Here is a 16,865-nt window from a genome sequence, read left to right on the forward strand (position 1 = left end):
GGTCAATTATTTGCTGGAATATATGCTTTATACTTTTGCAATTAGGCCCTCACAATCACGCGCGGACAACCTTCCAATAATCTGAAGGCCCTTTAAAGTTTCAAAGGCCAATTATTTACTAGAATATATACATAGATGAGGATTCTTTTCATAATTATTTTTGGGCTGAAAACGATTTGTAGATACTCACATTGTAAACCTAGAAAGTTTGACAAGGTTGGGGTTAAAATACAAATGTCTGCCTTAACACGTTAGTTTTTTTTTTTTTAACTTTCTAGGTTTAAAATGGCAGAACGAGTAAAAGCAATCATGGAACGAGTAAAAGCAAAAATATTATTCGTAAGAGCAAGGGAAAACCAAGTTCATCACCAACGACAAGGCGTATGTTGGCAATAAAACATGACGCATCCCTCGTGTTTTTCCTAAGCTCAATTCATGAAAATTGCACAAGTCAATTGTCCTTCTCCTCATTGAAGCCCACAATGCGAAATCGACAAAATAATAGGTTATTAACACATTCAGTTCGAAGAAATCAGTGAAAGAGACCCTCAATAAGGGATGCATTTTCTTATACGAATTCATAATCTTGAAATTGAAATAGGAATGCATATGAACTATAGTAATTAAATCATATGCCGGGTTGTGCTTTACTTCTCTTGAGAGACTTCTTTTTATCAAAAGGTTCTTGAATATTTTACGACCTGGAGAGTTGTTAATTACCTACACTAATACATTATACACTATAGCCAAAAGATGTCTAAACAGCATAGACTTACAATAAGTGCTCAATTCACTTCAAACCGTGGCCCACAGACGGCAGATGCCTCTATATATATATATGCTTTGAAGGTGTCTATTTCATTGTCCTACGAAGTTTGAAATTCTTCATAAACATACTTCGTGTACACACTACACACTATGTCTCTTTCTTGGCTCTCTTTGATCATCCCCTTCATTTTATCTGCAGCTTCAATTTCTGGACGGAAACTCGACACTCCGACCCTGAGTCTACACCGTGAACACAATCTCCGAGATTCCAAACATGCAGTTTCGGCATCCATAGCAAACGATTACGAAACCTTCTTTTTCAACCAAACGCTCGACCATTTCAACTATAGACCAGAGAGCTACACTGCCTTTAAACAAAGATACTTGATCAACTCCAACTACTGGGGCGGTGCCAATTCTAGTGCGCCCATCTTCGTTTACCTTGGTGCCGAATCGCCAATCGACGGAGAGCCAACTACAATCGGGTTTCTAACTGATAACGCGGCTCAATTCAAAGCTTTATTAGTTTATATTGAGGTGGTACATCTGAATTTCTACCCTTTTTTTTTGGGGAGTCCATGCATGAATGTTCTTTCTGTCTAGTTTAAGCTTCTAACTACGTAGTTGAACTCTTCTTTTCTTGCGGAATGTTTCTTGTCAGCATCGGTATTATGGAGAGTCAATTCCACTTGGGATGACCTTAAAAGAAGCTCTCGAAGATGCAAATATCCGAGGGTATTTTAGCTCGGCCCAAGCTTTGGCCGATTATGCAGCCATTATCATGCACGTGAAGCAGAAACTGAAAGCCAGCTTTTCTCCAGTTATAGTGGTGGGAGCATCATATGGAGGAAGTAAGTGCAGTGGGTGTCATATTCTTTCAATATTTTAAGAGCATAAACCGTGGAATATTTGAATTTTTTACCGGTTTCTGCCCCCTTTCATTCGAATATGAAAGAGTTCAATCTCATTCCGAACTTATCGTTGTGTGTGTAAGGGAGAAAGAAAAAATAAAGAAGATACCACCGAAACACGTGTGTATGTATGTGAGAATTTTGACAGGTTTTGATACCTGTATTTTTTTTTTTTTTTTGGTAAGACAGGTTTTGATACCTGTTCTGAGTTGCGTATTTGAAAAATCAACGGTAATTCAGAATAAGCTGTCACTACCCTATACTTTTAACGAAAATAATAATTCTTTTTTTACACGAAAACGATATATCACCTTGTTATTTTAAGTTCTTAAATTCTAATAGCTAGTGCGAATTTCAGTGCTTGCTTCATGGTTCCGCCTAAAATATCCACACGTGGCCCTCGGAGCTCTGGCATCTTCAGCTCCGATACTGCATATTGACCGTATCACACCACAAGATGCATATCATTGGGTTATCACCAAGGACTTTAAGGTCATTACTCTCGTAAATTCTCTTCTTCTTTTTTGTTCTAATGATGAAGCGTGCGGCACTTTTTGATCATCCAAATAATATCCATTGGTTGACGCAATATCCCTATCTTCCCATCTCCACACAAGGCAAGTACATGAGTACAATAATCATGCTCTAGAGAATGGCCTTAAGAGATTTTATGGGTGTGGTTATTCGAAATCATTCCTTAGATGAGAAAGACCTACAAACTTACCATCCGGCTGATTTGAAATATTAATATCTATTCATTCATTTTCATTGTTTGTGTTCGATTTGGAATATTAATATATATTCATTCATTTTCATTGTTTGTGCTGAATCTTGGTGGCTTTGCACAGGAAGCTAGTGAGACTTGCTACCAAACTATAAGAGATTCATGGTCAGAGATCGATAGAGTTGCTCACGAACCTGATGGGCTTTCAAACCTAAACAAGATATTCAAGACTTGCAAGTACGTGATCTTGTGCTCCATCTATTATGTATCTTAGTCACCAAATGAGTGGAATGCTATAGGGTATCCCCATCTAGTTTCTCAATTTAAGGGAGTTGAATAAACTCAATTTACCTTTTGAGATCATGAACCTAATCCACGCACACTCTTCTTTTGGTGTACGTTTCATGATCATCGAGGCTAAATTGAGTCTTTCGAGAATTTGTGTGGATGTTAATTTACTAAAGAGATTCAATCAATCGTGGATTAATTAGTGCATTCTTGTGTGTGGACGTGTTAGGCCTTTAGAGAGTGTGGATGAGCTGAAGAGCTACTTGAAATCGTTGTATTGGAGAGCAGCTCAATATGATGATCCGCCGATATATCCGGTGACAATGATGTGCAATGGCATTGATGGAGCAAATACTATTGAGAATGGCATTCTTGGCAAAATATTTGCAGGCATTGTTGCCTATGACGGGAACTCCACATGCTACGTCAATCCTTCCACTGATCTCTCTCAAACCAGTTTGGGTTGGAGCTGGCAGGTAAAATCCTCTGCATTATCATCTTTAACCATCAGAGGCACGATGGTTCTCGATTACTTAGGCGAATTTGGATAACATATTTCGGTCTCATGGGTGCATGCAGAACACGCAGAATTGAATTTACTTCAAATTGGACAGAGTTAGACAAACAATTCCTTTTTTTGGTTTCGAATGATTTTCCAATTAAGATGGATTTAGGCAATTGCCTTTTGTCCCAATACGGGATCATCAGGTCTATGTTCATGCTACTCCAAGCACGCCGTTAATCGGGTCTATTTTAATTTCAATATCTCATTCTTGAAAACTTCCTCGTAAAATTTTGCACCGTCTGAGAAAACTTAGACTTCTATTGAACTGAAAGGAAGATTTGCTTGCAGAAATGCAGTGAGATGGTAATGCCCATAGGCATCACAAACAATTCCATGTTCCAACCACATCCTTTCATCTTGAGCGACTTCATTGATGAATGCAACTCCTCATACGGCGTCATGCCTCAACTACATTGGGTCACTACTTACTACGGTGGCTATGTAAGATCTGCAGTGACCCTTAGAAATTATATGTTTAGCTCTTATTTCTATCGGGAAACGAAACAAGTTTCCATGCGTGAAATTAAAACCCAATTTACCATCGTCATCCTCTACTCTCTCTCTCTCTCTCTCTCTCTCTCTCTCTCTCTCTCTCTCTCTCTCTTCTTTTTTTTTTTTTCTTTTTTTGCAGGATATAGAACTAATTCTTCGTAGGTTTGGTAGCAACATTATTTTCTCAAATGGACTTCGAGATCCTTGGAGTAGCGCAGGGTATCTAAAATTATATGATTATTTCTACACAACTGAAGAATTAGAATTTTACAGTACTTAATCACTCCTAACAATTTGATCTGTTTTTTCAATATTAGGGTCCTGAAGAACATCTCAAATAGTATTATTGCTGTCTATACAGAGAAAGGTAAAGCCAAGCAATGTATTTGTTGTTTACAACTTGTCTCATTTACCCGTGAATCATTCAAAAGAAGAAAACCTACTCAAACTAGGAATCTAACTCTAATGTGGAAAGTAATTTAACAATTTCTTGCTTATTCAAGTGTCAAACCATACGTCTTATTTAGATTTGGATTTTTTACATGGACCGGGTTTTATTTCACGAGCTCAGACTCAAGATATATTCTCAAATTTGATTATATACGTTGCAGGTTCTCATTGTTTGGATTTATATTCAGAGATGCAAACTGATCCAAACTGGTTGGTCATGCAACGAAAAACCGAAGTTAAGATTATAAAAGGGTGGATAGCTGAATATTATGCCAATCTTCTTGCTTTCAAACAATGATGTGATAATTGCTATGGCCAAAGATATGGATGATGAAATTAATTCAAGAAGGTCATTCCTATAACAAATGAGAAGAACAGACAAAGCCTTCGTTTCTCACCGTAAAGTTATCCATGTATTTCTTTGCTCCTTTAGAACGAGCTCTTAATCGAGGAAAGCAAAATGACTTCACCCAATTTTATGTTCAAGTCATGTAGTTCACAATAATTTTGAAACTGCTGGTCTTTTTTATTGATTAAGCATTGCTTTTCAGTCTATGTCAATTCTCATATTCGTGTAGCGTAGGATTAGTTCATTTTCCTTCCCACAGCAATCCGTCCTGACATATCCATTGATATCATATCTCATGTGAAACGAAGAACTGTCGAATGTTCTCGATCACCCATCCCTCTCGCATCTAAACTCCAAGATAATATAGCATGTTCCGGTGTCATCTATCTTTATGGCAAGATGATTGGGCTTAGAATGTACCTATTTAGGTGTACTTCTCCGTTGTTAAAAGAAGAACAAAAAATCTCAAGTTGATTCTAATATCAAACTAAATCCACATGATCGATTCAGTTGTCCAAGTGATTCCGACTGTTGATTGTAAATTCTCCCTAGATCAGTGTTTTTGACTTGTCCGTAGTGTGCACAAATCGGTATATGCATGAATTCAAAACAAAATTAAATCTTTGCTGATAGTAATTGCTGCGTGCCTAGTCTTTTCAATAGTTTAATGGCTAAGTTTAAAATAACATATTTAAATACCCGGTCTAAGCAGTTAACTTTTAATCTTATCGCGTGATTACGTGAAATACGTTGTGGTTTTAAGCTGATTATATGGAGGTTTTGCTTTTTATTTTTATTTTTTGGGTAAAATTTGGAATTTTACTTTTATTTAGTTATCATGAAAAGAATGAAATATTTAAAATTTTAGCCCTCAGCTGACGCTCCAGCCAGTCCTTTCCCCAGATATCCCCGGCCTCCCCATCGCGTATCACCCTCACCGCCGTCCATCGCACGAGGGAGGAGATGTGATTGAAGAGCTAGGAACAGGCAAACGGGGGCAATTGCATTTTCCTCCGAAGAGGCCTAGAGACACAATCCAACTCTCAAACAGAAAACGAACGAAATTAAAGCTACAAGCGAGAACCTGCAGTGGCCGCGAGACCCCATAACAAATAAAGCAATAGAACAAGCACCTCGAGGGCCAAATCGCACCGGCTCTGCCGAAGCAGCTCGCAAAGCATCGCGATCATGTTGTGCTTTAGGAGGCGCTCGAAGGTGGAGCAGCGGACCCATTCGAGTGACCGCAGGTCCTTTTTGCTCAACTGCTTTAGCGCCTGCACGACTTGGATGGCTCAATGCTTAGGGTCCTCCCGCTCTAGAGCGGCTTTCGGTTCTTGGGAGTGACCGAGGTCGGGGACGATTGCTCGGCTTAGAGATGGCGGGGAGAGAGAGTAAAGAGAGTCTGTGCAAAATGGGTTGACCTTAGAACCCATTTACTTTAGGCTTGTTATTTTACGACCCATTTTAGATCGGGCCCTTCAAATTTAAGGTGCCCCATACGTATACCCGTTAAACGGGTAGGTCGGGTCAGGTTTGGGTCGGGTCATAAATGGTTTGACCCAAATCGATCCATTTAACCCATTTATGATCCATTTATTGCAATACAAAATTTTTTACCCATACCCAATCCATACCGACCCATTTAACTAAACTTAAGAAATCTTATTTAATAATATTGTTAAAATGGTATTACTAAAATAATTTTATACAATGGAAAATTTTTATAATTTTTAAAAATATATATTTTTAAAAATAGAATTTTAATTATTTTTATTTTTTAATTATTTTTTTAATTATTTTTCTTTTCTTTTTTCTTTTTGTTCTTCTTCTTCTTTGGCCAGGCCATGACAACGGCCGATGGTCGGCCACGGGCGACCTAGAGCTCACCCGGCTCACCAACGTTGGCAAGCTCAAGCTCGCCCGACACCGATGAGCTTGAGTCTCGCTAGATCAACAAGGCTCGCCAATGTCGGGCGAGCTCGAGCTCGCCCTCGCCTAACGCCGGCGAGTTCGAGTCTCATCAAATCGGCGAGGCCTCCGCCTCGCCAAATCCGGTGAGCTCAAGACTCGCCTAGCGCCGTCGGCCATTGCCATGCCCGGCGATCGGAGGAAGAAGAAAGGAAAAAAAATTAAAATAAAAAAATAATTATGATTTCAATTTTTAAAAAATATATTTTTTTGTAAAGTTAAAGAGAGAAAAGAGAGACTGTGAAGTTTTGGTTGAAAATAAATTGGTTCATTTTTAATGGGTTTATAAAATGAGTCTTAAATGGATTAGCTCTTTGACCCATTTAAGACCCATATATCTCAATCTTGACCCATTAAAATCCATTATAGGTGCTTTAGGAAATAGGCTTGACCCATTAACAACTCATTTAAACATAAATGGGTCGATGACCCATTTTGACACCCCTCCCCATATCAAACCGTTAAGCAATTTTGAGTTAATAAATGAGTTCAAGATCCATTTTAATAGATCTAGAGCACTAATATAAAAAGGGCTTTGCTAGCATAATAGTCTCTAGGATACTGTAAAAATAATAGTTTATTGTGAGTTATAAATTCTTGAAAAAGTAAGTCTCACAATAATTCATAATTATTTGTGATTTTATTTTTCGTCGTCATAAATACACTATTAATTTCACAATAGATTAAAGACTATCACGTAATCATTTCTCGTATAAATTAGCTATAAGTCAAAATCAGTTACCCGAATTAGCTATCTTGCCCCCATTCGATTTATTTCATAAGTCAAATATAGTTTCTTGGAAGCCCCTAAGACTTTTAAGTCCAGATCCGTTCTGCTTTTAATCCTCTGCGCCATCAAGCATGAATACTTCATCTTTCGTAGTTGACCCAATCTAGGGAAAAAATATTAGATAAATGTACATGCACGTGCCTCGCGTGCATGGGTGATGTGATCAGCGCGCAATCATGAAGCGCGAGGGAGTCTGGGAATTGATCGAAGGGCGAGATGCGTTCGCGGTCTAAATCGATGTCTCTGTTGGATTAGTCATAGTCATCGGGTCCATCCGCCGACGCATACAGCTTGGAGTCTTACAGCCACTTGATGATCGCACGCGAACTCGCCGTCGTCGACTCTGACAAAGAAGGCATTATCCCATGTTGGGAATCATTGGGTTCTCGCTTTTGTTCGTCTTTGATCCTGACCATATATCTGCATGTAATGATCGTCGATACACCGAAAAAATGCAGAAAAAGATGTAGATTTTGGAAAAATGGAGATTTGGACGTTTCATCAACTCGGAGACGTGTTTGAATCGTTAGAAATCACCTGAAGCTTCGTAGTAGGATTATTCAACGAAACTTTCTGGTTCTCTTGTCCATATTAGAATGAATTTTCTAAGGCGGCTTCGTGGTAGGATTATTCAACAAAACTTTTTTTCCCACTCGAAAAACCTTCTACGTTCGGATAATTTGACGAGGCAGGGAAGTTAAGTTCGCATTACAAGGTATATATACATCGCACCATGATGTCTAAACAGTTAACTTTTCAGGCAAGCCGCCTGAAATCCGAATTGACTTCGAGCCTATCTATTCTTTTTTAAGTCTCTTTTTGCTCCTCCCGTACGTGCTTCATCTTGCGCAAATTATGATTACAAACCCTGGAATGTCTTCACACCGTCGCCTTTGGATCGCTCTGCTGTTGCTCTCGGCGTCTGTTGCTACTGCACATGTCTTAGACGATGTCGATATTCCGAAGCTGGGGATGTCCCGTCCAGAGTTCTTGCTAGACCCGGCACGCGCAGTTCAAGCTTCGGTCGCAGAGGACTCTGTGACTTTCTTCTACAACCAAACCCTCGATCATTTCAACTATGGACCAGAAAGTTACACTGCCTTCAATCAAAGATACGTGGTAAATTCCAAGTACTGGGGTGGCGCGGATTCTGGCGCGCCGATCTTCGCATTTTTTGGTGCAGAGGCACCAATTGATGGCGATATAGCTAACGTCGGGTTCCTCACAGACAATGCTGCTCAATTTAGAGCACTCCTGGTATACATAGAGGTAATTTACAAAAGAAAAGTCTGAAATCGCGTCACTACTCTTACTTGATGCTCTCACTGAAGTCCATTTATGTTGTAAAATTTATTATCCTTGTAGCATCGGTTCTATGGAAAATCAATCCCCTATGGAATGACAATAAAAAAAGCCCTTGGCGACCCCAACATCCGTGGATATTTCAGCTCTGCCCAAGCGCTCGCCGATTACGCAGAAATCCTCCTACACTTGAAGCAGAAATTGAAAGCCGAACATTCTCCGATAATTGTTTTGGGAGGATCGTATGGGGGAAGTAAGTGACTATATTCTCACTAACATCTTACACCCCCCACATACATATATATAGCTTACATGGTGGTTAATTTCCATTTATAAAACCCAGTTACAAAATGGGTCGAAAACTCCAAGTACTTACTTCATTATGAATTTCAATGAATATCAATCTTTAGTGTTAGCTTCGTGGTTCCGGCTGAAGTATCCTCACGTGGCACTCGGAGCTTTAGCTTCATCCGCCCCGATTCTTTACTTTGACGACATCATTCCTCAGGATGCATACTATTCAGTAGTCGCAAAAAGCTTTTTAGTAAGATCTATTTGCTCTGTAATTTTTCCCTTCTGTTTCCATTGCCATGCGTTTCTATGTTAAATCGACTGCCTAACAAATTTGTTCTACGAGATTTCGTAGGAAAGTAGTTCTTCTTGCCACGAAACGATAAGACGATCCTGGGAAGAAATCGATAGAGTTGCTTCTGAGCCTCGTGGTCTCACGAAGTTGAGCAACACCTTCAAAACTTGCAGGTGGAAAAATGGCTTCTTCTTTTTTAACTTATTCTGAATGTAATTATAAAAGCTCTAACTCTGTTATTTTCCCTCTGTTTAGTCCCTTGCAAAGTTCATCAGAGCTCAAGAAATACCTGAGATTCCTGTACGCACAAGTGGTTCAATACAACGATCCATCCACACAACCCTTGAAACTTATGTGCGACGCCGTTAATGGAGTTCCCCCAAGAAAAGGCCTTCTGCAGAAAATTTTCGCAGGCCTCGTTGCCATCAATGGCAACTTAACATGCTATGTCAATGCACCCCCTTCTGGTACATTTGCTCAAACTCTTCTGGGATGGTCTTGGCAGGTGGGTAACATGTACCTATCACCTATATATGCGACTTGCATTTTCAGCACATTACTTTTTATCGCTTTGTTAGAAAAATTGATAAGACAGTTGTCCCATCGAGTCAAACCAATATGATTATTCACTACTCAAGTTTAGCTCTTCTCAATTATATGCTAACACCTCTACTTCCTGCTAGTTGTGGGCTTGAACTTTGAGGCTCGAGTGCACCTACATAGAGTGTTTTTAGGCTCAAGGCGAGCCCTATCTCATCTGTTCTTGAAAGGCAAGTTTAAGAGTTATAAAAACTGAGCTCGAGGCTGGAAAGAAACGATCAGATGTGTGCTTCTAATGTTTTTCTCCCCTCTTTGGGAATGATCTGATTCTCTAATGTCCTAAATGGCTAAAGATGGCTGAAGTACTTAAAATTAATCTGTTCTCAAACTATTCAGGCTGCAGTTGGACTCGAAAGGAATCGAGCTGAGTTTGATTAGGCAGTCCATAATATATTTGAGCTCAAACACGCCATGCGTAGTGGCTTGACTTTTTTACACCATATGCTAAGAGAGATCTGTGCAATTTTCCTTTCTTGAGTCTACTTTTTTCAAAGAAATAATCAAATAAAACTGTACACTTGGTGTTAATATTCCTGTTCCTTTTGTTGGACTGAAGAGAGCTCGTCTGGCTTTTTGCAGACATGCACTGAGATGGTGATCCCTATGGGCATTACCAGAAACACTATGTTTCCACCAAAACCTTTCAATCTAAACAGCTTCAGCAATGCCTGCAAAAGTGTGTTCGGCGTCCCACCTCGGCCGCATTGGGTCACTACCTATTTCGGCGGTCATGTAGGTCACTCTGCAAATCAAATAAATTTGGCTGTTTTTTTTTCCTCCCTCTTGTTGATTAATTTCTGTGCAAAACCAGAAGAAATGGCTTCAGACCTCAGCAATCCCAATAGTTCATTAAATTTTCACTAATTTCCTCATTGACGACGAAAAATTGCAGGACATAAAACTAATTCTACATAGGTTTGCTAGCAATATAATATTCTCCAATGGACTTCAAGATCCTTACAGCAGTGGCGGGTATGTGTAGCATCGAAGCTTATAGATTTTCTATGAAACATCACTTCTTTATCAAGTTTAATGATGATTCACATTCATCAATTATAACATAGGGTCCTGAAGAATATTTCTAGCACCGTTGTCGCGATCTACACAGCCAAAGGTATATGCTCGACCTAATTTGTCTCGTACCAAAGTTATATGTTGTTTTTGAACTTAGAAATTAATTCTCAATTTGATTTGCAAAATATTTTCTACATAGGGTCTCATACTTTGGACATACTCGGAGCTGACAAGAGCGATCCGGATTGGTTGGTCGAGCAGCGCAAAACCGAGGTCAAGATTATGAAAAAATGGCTCGCCAAGTACTATGCAGATCTACGTGCTTTCGGAAATTGATATCACATGTAAAAGTTATGAATATATAATGGTAATATGGTGAGAAAATACAGACTAGGAATAAAGCTATCACGTAAGTTTTGTACCATCTCGGGAAATTTGATCTCGAAGATTTACATTGTTCACCGCAATAAATCTCATGGGTTTTTCTCGGATGCACTCCCTCATCACTTGTGCTTGCCTAGATAATCTACCTATTTAGTTTATTCAATCAAGATCAACAACAACAACAAAAAACCATTCCGTAACTATCTTATTAATAAAAATATGACATATTTCAAAAAAAAAAAAAAGGAAAAGATGAATGAATTTATTAATGATAATTATTACGTATCACGCATCAGCTTATTTGACATGAATAAAATATCCACATGTGGCCCTCGGAGCTCTAGCCTCATCAGCTCCGACACTGTACTTTGATGATATTATCCCACAAGGTGCATACTATTTAGTGGTCACAAAGGATTTTAAGGTGATTACACTCACAATCTATCTTTCTCATTTTAATGATGGGTTGTGCGGCACCTTTTTGAGCATCTAAAATATATCATTAGTTGGCACAATGTCCCTATATTCTTGCTTATAGGGCATAACTTCAAGAGAATTCAAGGGTGTGGTTATTCAAAACCATGCCATGAGTGAGAAAGACACACAAAGCTATCCCATGAGTAATTCTTGAAATCTTAATATGATTTTTTCCTTTTCCATAATCTGTGTTCAATCAATGTCATTTTGCATAGGAAGCTAGTGAGACTTGCTATCAAACTATAGCAAACTCGTGGTCAAAAATCGATAGAGTTGCTCGAGAGCCTAATGACATTTCAGACTTAAGCAAGATGTTCCAGACTTGCCAATGTGTGATCTATTGCATCATCTATTATATGTGTCAATCCCTAAATGAGCAGAATGCCATAGACTATCACATCTAATTTCTCAATTTAAGGACATTAAATTTATTCATTTTACCTTTTGAGTTCATGAACCCTGACCCACGCACACTCTTTTGTTCGATAAGATGTTTCATGATCTTCAAGGCTAAATCGAGTCTTTTAGAATGTGTCTGGCTATTAAATTACGAAGGAGATTGAATCAATCATAGATTAAATACTGTTACTTTTTTTATGTGGATGTGTTAGGCCCTTAGTGAGTGGGGATGAGCTGAAGTACTACTTGATATCTTTGTATGCGACAGCAGCTCAATATAATCATCCACCAAGATATCCAATGACAATGATATGCAACGGCATAGATGGAGCAAATACTACTAAAAATGGCATTCTTGGTAAAATAGCTGCAGGCGTTGCTGTTGCCTATTACGGGAGCTCCACATGCTACCTCAATCCTCCCGCTATTGTATCTCAAACTCAAACTACGTTGGGTTGGAGGTGGCAGGTACGATACCCTACACCATCTTTAAGCATCAGGGGAGGCCCATTCTTGAATCTTCCTCGTAAAAACTGTGTAGCGTTTAAGAAAAGTTACGCTTCTATTGAACTAAAAAAGGACATCTGCTTGCAGACATGCAAAGAAATGGTAATGCCCATAGGCATCACAAACAATTCTATGTTCCAGCCAGGCCCTTTCATCTTGAGTGACTTCATTGATGAATGGAACTCCTCATTTGACGTTGTGCCTCGACCATATTGGGTCACTACTACCTATGATGGTGGTCATGTATGATTTCTGATGACTCTTATAAAATATTTTCTATTAGTAAATTAAATTAGTTTCTATGCATAAAATCCAAAGCAAACCATAACATCGTCGTCCTCCAACATTCCGTTTTCTCTTCTTTTTCTCTCTCTCTCTTTTATTTGCAGGATAGAGCTTATTCTTTGTAAATTTGGCAGCAACATTATCTTCTCAAATGGACTTCGAGATCCTTGTAGTAGCGGAGGGTATCAAAAATTATATGCTTGTCTCCATAAATCCGAAGAATTTAAATTTTACATAACTCGATCACGCTAAAGAATTTGATCTGTTTTCAATCTTAGGGCCTTGAAGAACATTTCAGACAGTATCATTGCTGTCTATACAAAGAAAGGTACATAATTAGGCAATGCGTTTGTTATTTGCGACTTGTCTCACATACTCATGAATCATACAAGAGAAGAACAGAACAACATCGATGCATGTCACAGAAATTTTTGGAGGGATCTTGAATTCTTTAATTTGTGGGTATATGCTTTACAGTTTTTCACTGTTTGGACATACTTGCAGCAAATCAAAATGATCCAGATTGGTTGATCATTAAGCGAAAACCGAAGTTGAGATTATAAAAGGGTGGGTATCCCAATATTATTATGACTTCCATGCTTTCAAATAATGATCTGATGAACTAATTCAGGAAGGCCATTTCAATAAAATGAGAATAAGAGACTAAGGCCTATGTTCCTTACAATAAAGTTGTCCTTGTATTTCTTTGCTCCATTTGAACAAGCTTTTAATCCAGGAAAGAGAAATGACTTCTCCCAATTTTAATATCTAATGTAGTTCATAACAAGCTTGGAAATTATTGTTTTATTCGATGCTTTACCTCATCGCCTATGCTTACCTAAATAATCTACCTATTTAGTCTGTACAATCAATAGAAATTACGTTTATGATTTTATTATTCACAAAATATGACGTATTTCCATAAATAAAAAAAAAGGTCGAAATAGTTTATCAAAAACAATTATTGACACATGAGAAAGGAGATAGAGCCTGCTCTTTTGTTGGGCTTGGGCCTATGAGGAACAAACCATGTGGCCCAATAGAGTGTGGCAGGATGCTGTCCGAGGTCTCGCCCGGGACTTCTCCAGTCTCTCTCCCTTTCCATACTTGTTCTTAAATCTTATGTCAAATTGCCAATTACGCTCCAAATCTGTAAAACACCACATTCAAGAGTGCGCTTATTTCGCGAAAAATCGATAATTTAGAGAAAAAAATTCTAACTCTGATCTTTAATGTCACTTTACAGAATGAGTTAATAAGAAACATCCCCGTCATCAAGCATATGTTGTTATTACAAAGATGTTATCAGTTAGTTAATTTACTAAGCAAGATAATAGATAAAAGTTAAGAAAATCATCTCCAAGTTCAACGATCAAAACTCGAATGTTTGGTGCTCAACTCAAGCTCGACCGGGTATTAAAATTTATGCTCAAACTCGTTTCAATTAGAAAATCAAGATAATTGATCTTGATTCGATTACAATCAATTTACAAATGAGATCGAGCTGATCTTTAAAAAAAAAAAAAAAAAACTCTAATAGTGTGGGTACATTATATAAATTGGAGGATATCTACGAAATTTTTAACTGATAACTTTTTCAATAAAATAATAAATAAAAAAAAACTCAATCGGGCTCAATTAGACTCGCAAGCCAGTCAAACTAAGAATTGGCAAGCTCGATTTCACTTGACAAGATATTGGAATTGCTAGAGCTCAAAGTTAGACCTGTCAAAATTAGTCATTACTCCATTTCTCAACTCATATGAGTGTTAAATGAGTTAGTTATATTAAGTAAATGGATCATATATGAGCTTAAACATAATATGAGTGTCAAATGGGTCATAAGCAAGTTTACAACCCACAGATATGACTCTCGCTCTCTTCATTCTTTATCGCCCTCACTCGATTTCATATTCGTCACTCCACATTCTCATCTCAATTTGGATATGATTTTTCGTAGATTGAGTTAAATACGAATTATTTGAACAATATGTGTTAGGTCAAATATTGATCAGTAGATTTGTATTATATGAAAATGAGTCTATTTGGATTGATCCATTTTCAACTCGCCTCACCCGCACCCACCTATTTGACCGATCTACTCAAAACTAACTCAAAGAAGACAGATTGATCTCGACCAAATCCGAACTATATGCTAGCGGCTTGACTCGTATCTTCTTGGTGCAAAGTGGCATTAGCATGCTCAGTCAAGGGCTCAAATTGTTGAACGACCTTCTACAACATCGCCTCAGTCAAAGTTTCCAATCGTTAAAAAGACCGTTTACTCGATCAATTCCAACCCTGACGAAAGCTTCAAGTATTCAAAGCAATACGAAGCATGGCCAGCAGCTATCTAGTGCAATTCCATCTCGACCACGCCCGCTTTTGAGAAATAAATCAGATGGGAAACTTTGAACAAGACAAATGGAGAAAAAGCTCGAAATGAAGTAGTGCTATCTGGGCCCTCGTTTGTCTAAACACGAAAATAATTATTTTGGTACACATTTTTTTATTAAAAGAAGGCTTCAACCTAAGCAGATGAATCCTCGAGCACATAAAACATTTCATTAGTACCTATTGATGACCTAATGAACCACCTAAGATGCGAATTAAAGCCAAATTGGTGGCGCAAAAATTGATTATATGTGCGTGGTGATGTGAAAGATCAGACTAGCTTTTTCTTCTAATCTACATGTACACAAGATGTCTTCACGCCCTAAGCACTAAACCTACTCTATGAGATTTTGACTTGCTTAACCAATTTACTCGCTATTTATTATGCTCCATATAAGTCCTCGTGATCAAGGATACGTTGGCTTCGCACGAAAACCTCATGACAAAGGAAAAAACATTCTATGTAAATCAATTTTTTTTAAAAGTAGTTAGTTTTCATTTGCTCAATCATTCAGGAAAAGTAATTCTTTTCTTTTCAATAAGAAAATTCATTTTCCTTCAATCTAAATTTATTATTTTTAATCCATGAAAAATGTTTTCAGTAAATCAATTAATTCTCTATTATCTAAATATTGAAAAATCAGAAAAATAATTTTTCGAAAATAGTCTTCCTATCAATTCTTGGTGCAACAATAAACGAAGGATGGTCCAAGACAAATTGGTCTATTTCTTCCTAACCGGCTAAATCGCCAAATCCCCCTCGTAGTCCACGGACCCACATTGTCTGCTTTCAATTATCTCGTAAATCCACGTGTCCAGCTCCTGCCACAACTCAATGATTAATAATGTCGCAAAGGACATCTAGTGGAATGTTCTCCAACATCTCGAAATTATCAAAAAGAAATAAGTAATAATAAAGATGGTAATTAATTATCTGCGAGTTTTGTCCTTTCTTGTGATGGTATGTCGATATTATCAATTATCTTGTAAAGGACGAAAAAAAGGGGAAAAAAAAGAAACAGAAAATATTTCTTCTTTGTGTCTTTCTTTTTTTCTTTTTAATGTGATTGGAGATTGAAGATTGAAGATGTCTTTTTCACGAGTCACCTGCTCTTACGAACGTCTGTCCTGGAATGGAAGTCAAAACGTGAACGCGTCCCTTGACAGGCCGAGATAATACCAAGATAATGTATCGTTGACTCTTTCCGCGGCGGATGGTTGCGTGCTGAAATCTCAAACAGCTAGAAAATTCTATTATCGTGGGTTCATGTAATTGCAAATCCTAAATAACTGAAATGACATGAAACAACTAAAATTTTAAGAAAAATTAGCTAATCAATTTTAAATTTATTATACGAATATCAATTCAATCTTAAATATTTTAATTTTACTATTTTAATTCTACACCTTTGCACATAACTCCAATGTTGTCCTTCCAACTAGGGTGTTGGAACCAAGCTAGCAAACCTTATCGAAGGTAGAACCAATCCAAACCAAACTGCATTTTTGTGTATTTCCAATTCAGTTCGAGTTTTTTATTCAAATAATGAAAAAATAACCTTCTTTCTTTTAATTTTGGTTTAGGATGCGGTTTAGTTGAAAGTTAATGTAC

At 37.8% G+C, this 16,865-nt stretch overlaps 2 protein-coding genes and 1 pseudogene across 2 annotated transcripts; all 3 read left to right on the forward strand.

The window, feature by feature from the left end:
• The first annotated feature begins 879 nt into the window (after window positions 1-879).
• On the forward strand, window positions 880-4,711 carry LOC104421243 (lysosomal Pro-X carboxypeptidase). The gene is made up of 9 exons (XM_010033131.3): window positions 880-1,305; window positions 1,430-1,619; window positions 2,038-2,171; window positions 2,528-2,640; window positions 2,921-3,167; window positions 3,545-3,697; window positions 3,888-3,967; window positions 4,066-4,115; window positions 4,360-4,711. The coding sequence occupies exons 1-9, from the start codon at window positions 919-921 to the stop codon at window positions 4,494-4,496; spliced, it is 1,491 nt and encodes a 496-aa protein (XP_010031433.2). The 5' UTR covers window positions 880-918; the 3' UTR covers window positions 4,497-4,711.
• Window positions 4,712-8,070: 3,359 nt separating this feature from the next.
• Window positions 8,071-11,256, forward strand: LOC104421244 (lysosomal Pro-X carboxypeptidase). Its single transcript, XM_010033132.3, has 9 exons — window positions 8,071-8,574; window positions 8,671-8,860; window positions 9,018-9,151; window positions 9,254-9,366; window positions 9,449-9,698; window positions 10,373-10,525; window positions 10,686-10,765; window positions 10,858-10,907; window positions 11,007-11,256. Exons 1-9 carry the CDS (start codon window positions 8,161-8,163, stop codon window positions 11,141-11,143), a joined length of 1,521 nt encoding a protein of 506 aa, XP_010031434.2. The 5' UTR covers window positions 8,071-8,160; the 3' UTR covers window positions 11,144-11,256.
• A 251-nt stretch (window positions 11,257-11,507) lies between these two features.
• Window positions 11,508-13,469, forward strand: LOC104423387 (annotated as a pseudogene).
• Window positions 13,470-16,865: the final 3,396 nt, after the last annotated feature.

The sequence above is a fragment of the Eucalyptus grandis genome, chromosome 10 (genome assembly GCF_016545825.1).
Source record: "Eucalyptus grandis isolate ANBG69807.140 chromosome 10, ASM1654582v1, whole genome shotgun sequence".
In the NCBI taxonomy this organism is placed as follows: domain Eukaryota; kingdom Viridiplantae; phylum Streptophyta; class Magnoliopsida; order Myrtales; family Myrtaceae; genus Eucalyptus; species Eucalyptus grandis.

Coding starts and splice junctions, on each gene's coding strand:
- LOC104421243 (XM_010033131.3), top strand. CDS start 919: ATGTCTCTTTCTTGGCTCTCTTTGATCATCCCCTTCATTTTATCTGCA. Junction 2,172..2,527: donor TTATCACCAAGGACTTTAAG/GTCATTACTCTC, acceptor GGCTTTGCACAG/GAAGCTAGTGAGACTTGCTA. Junction 3,968..4,065: donor GATCCTTGGAGTAGCGCAGG/GTATCTAAAATT, acceptor TTTCAATATTAG/GGTCCTGAAGAACATCTCAA.
- LOC104421244 (XM_010033132.3), top strand. CDS start 8,161: ATGATTACAAACCCTGGAATGTCTTCACACCGTCGCCTTTGGATCGCT. Junction 9,367..9,448: donor AACACCTTCAAAACTTGCAG/GTGGAAAAATGG, acceptor CCCTCTGTTTAG/TCCCTTGCAAAGTTCATCAG. Junction 10,908..11,006: donor CGCGATCTACACAGCCAAAG/GTATATGCTCGA, acceptor TTTTCTACATAG/GGTCTCATACTTTGGACATA.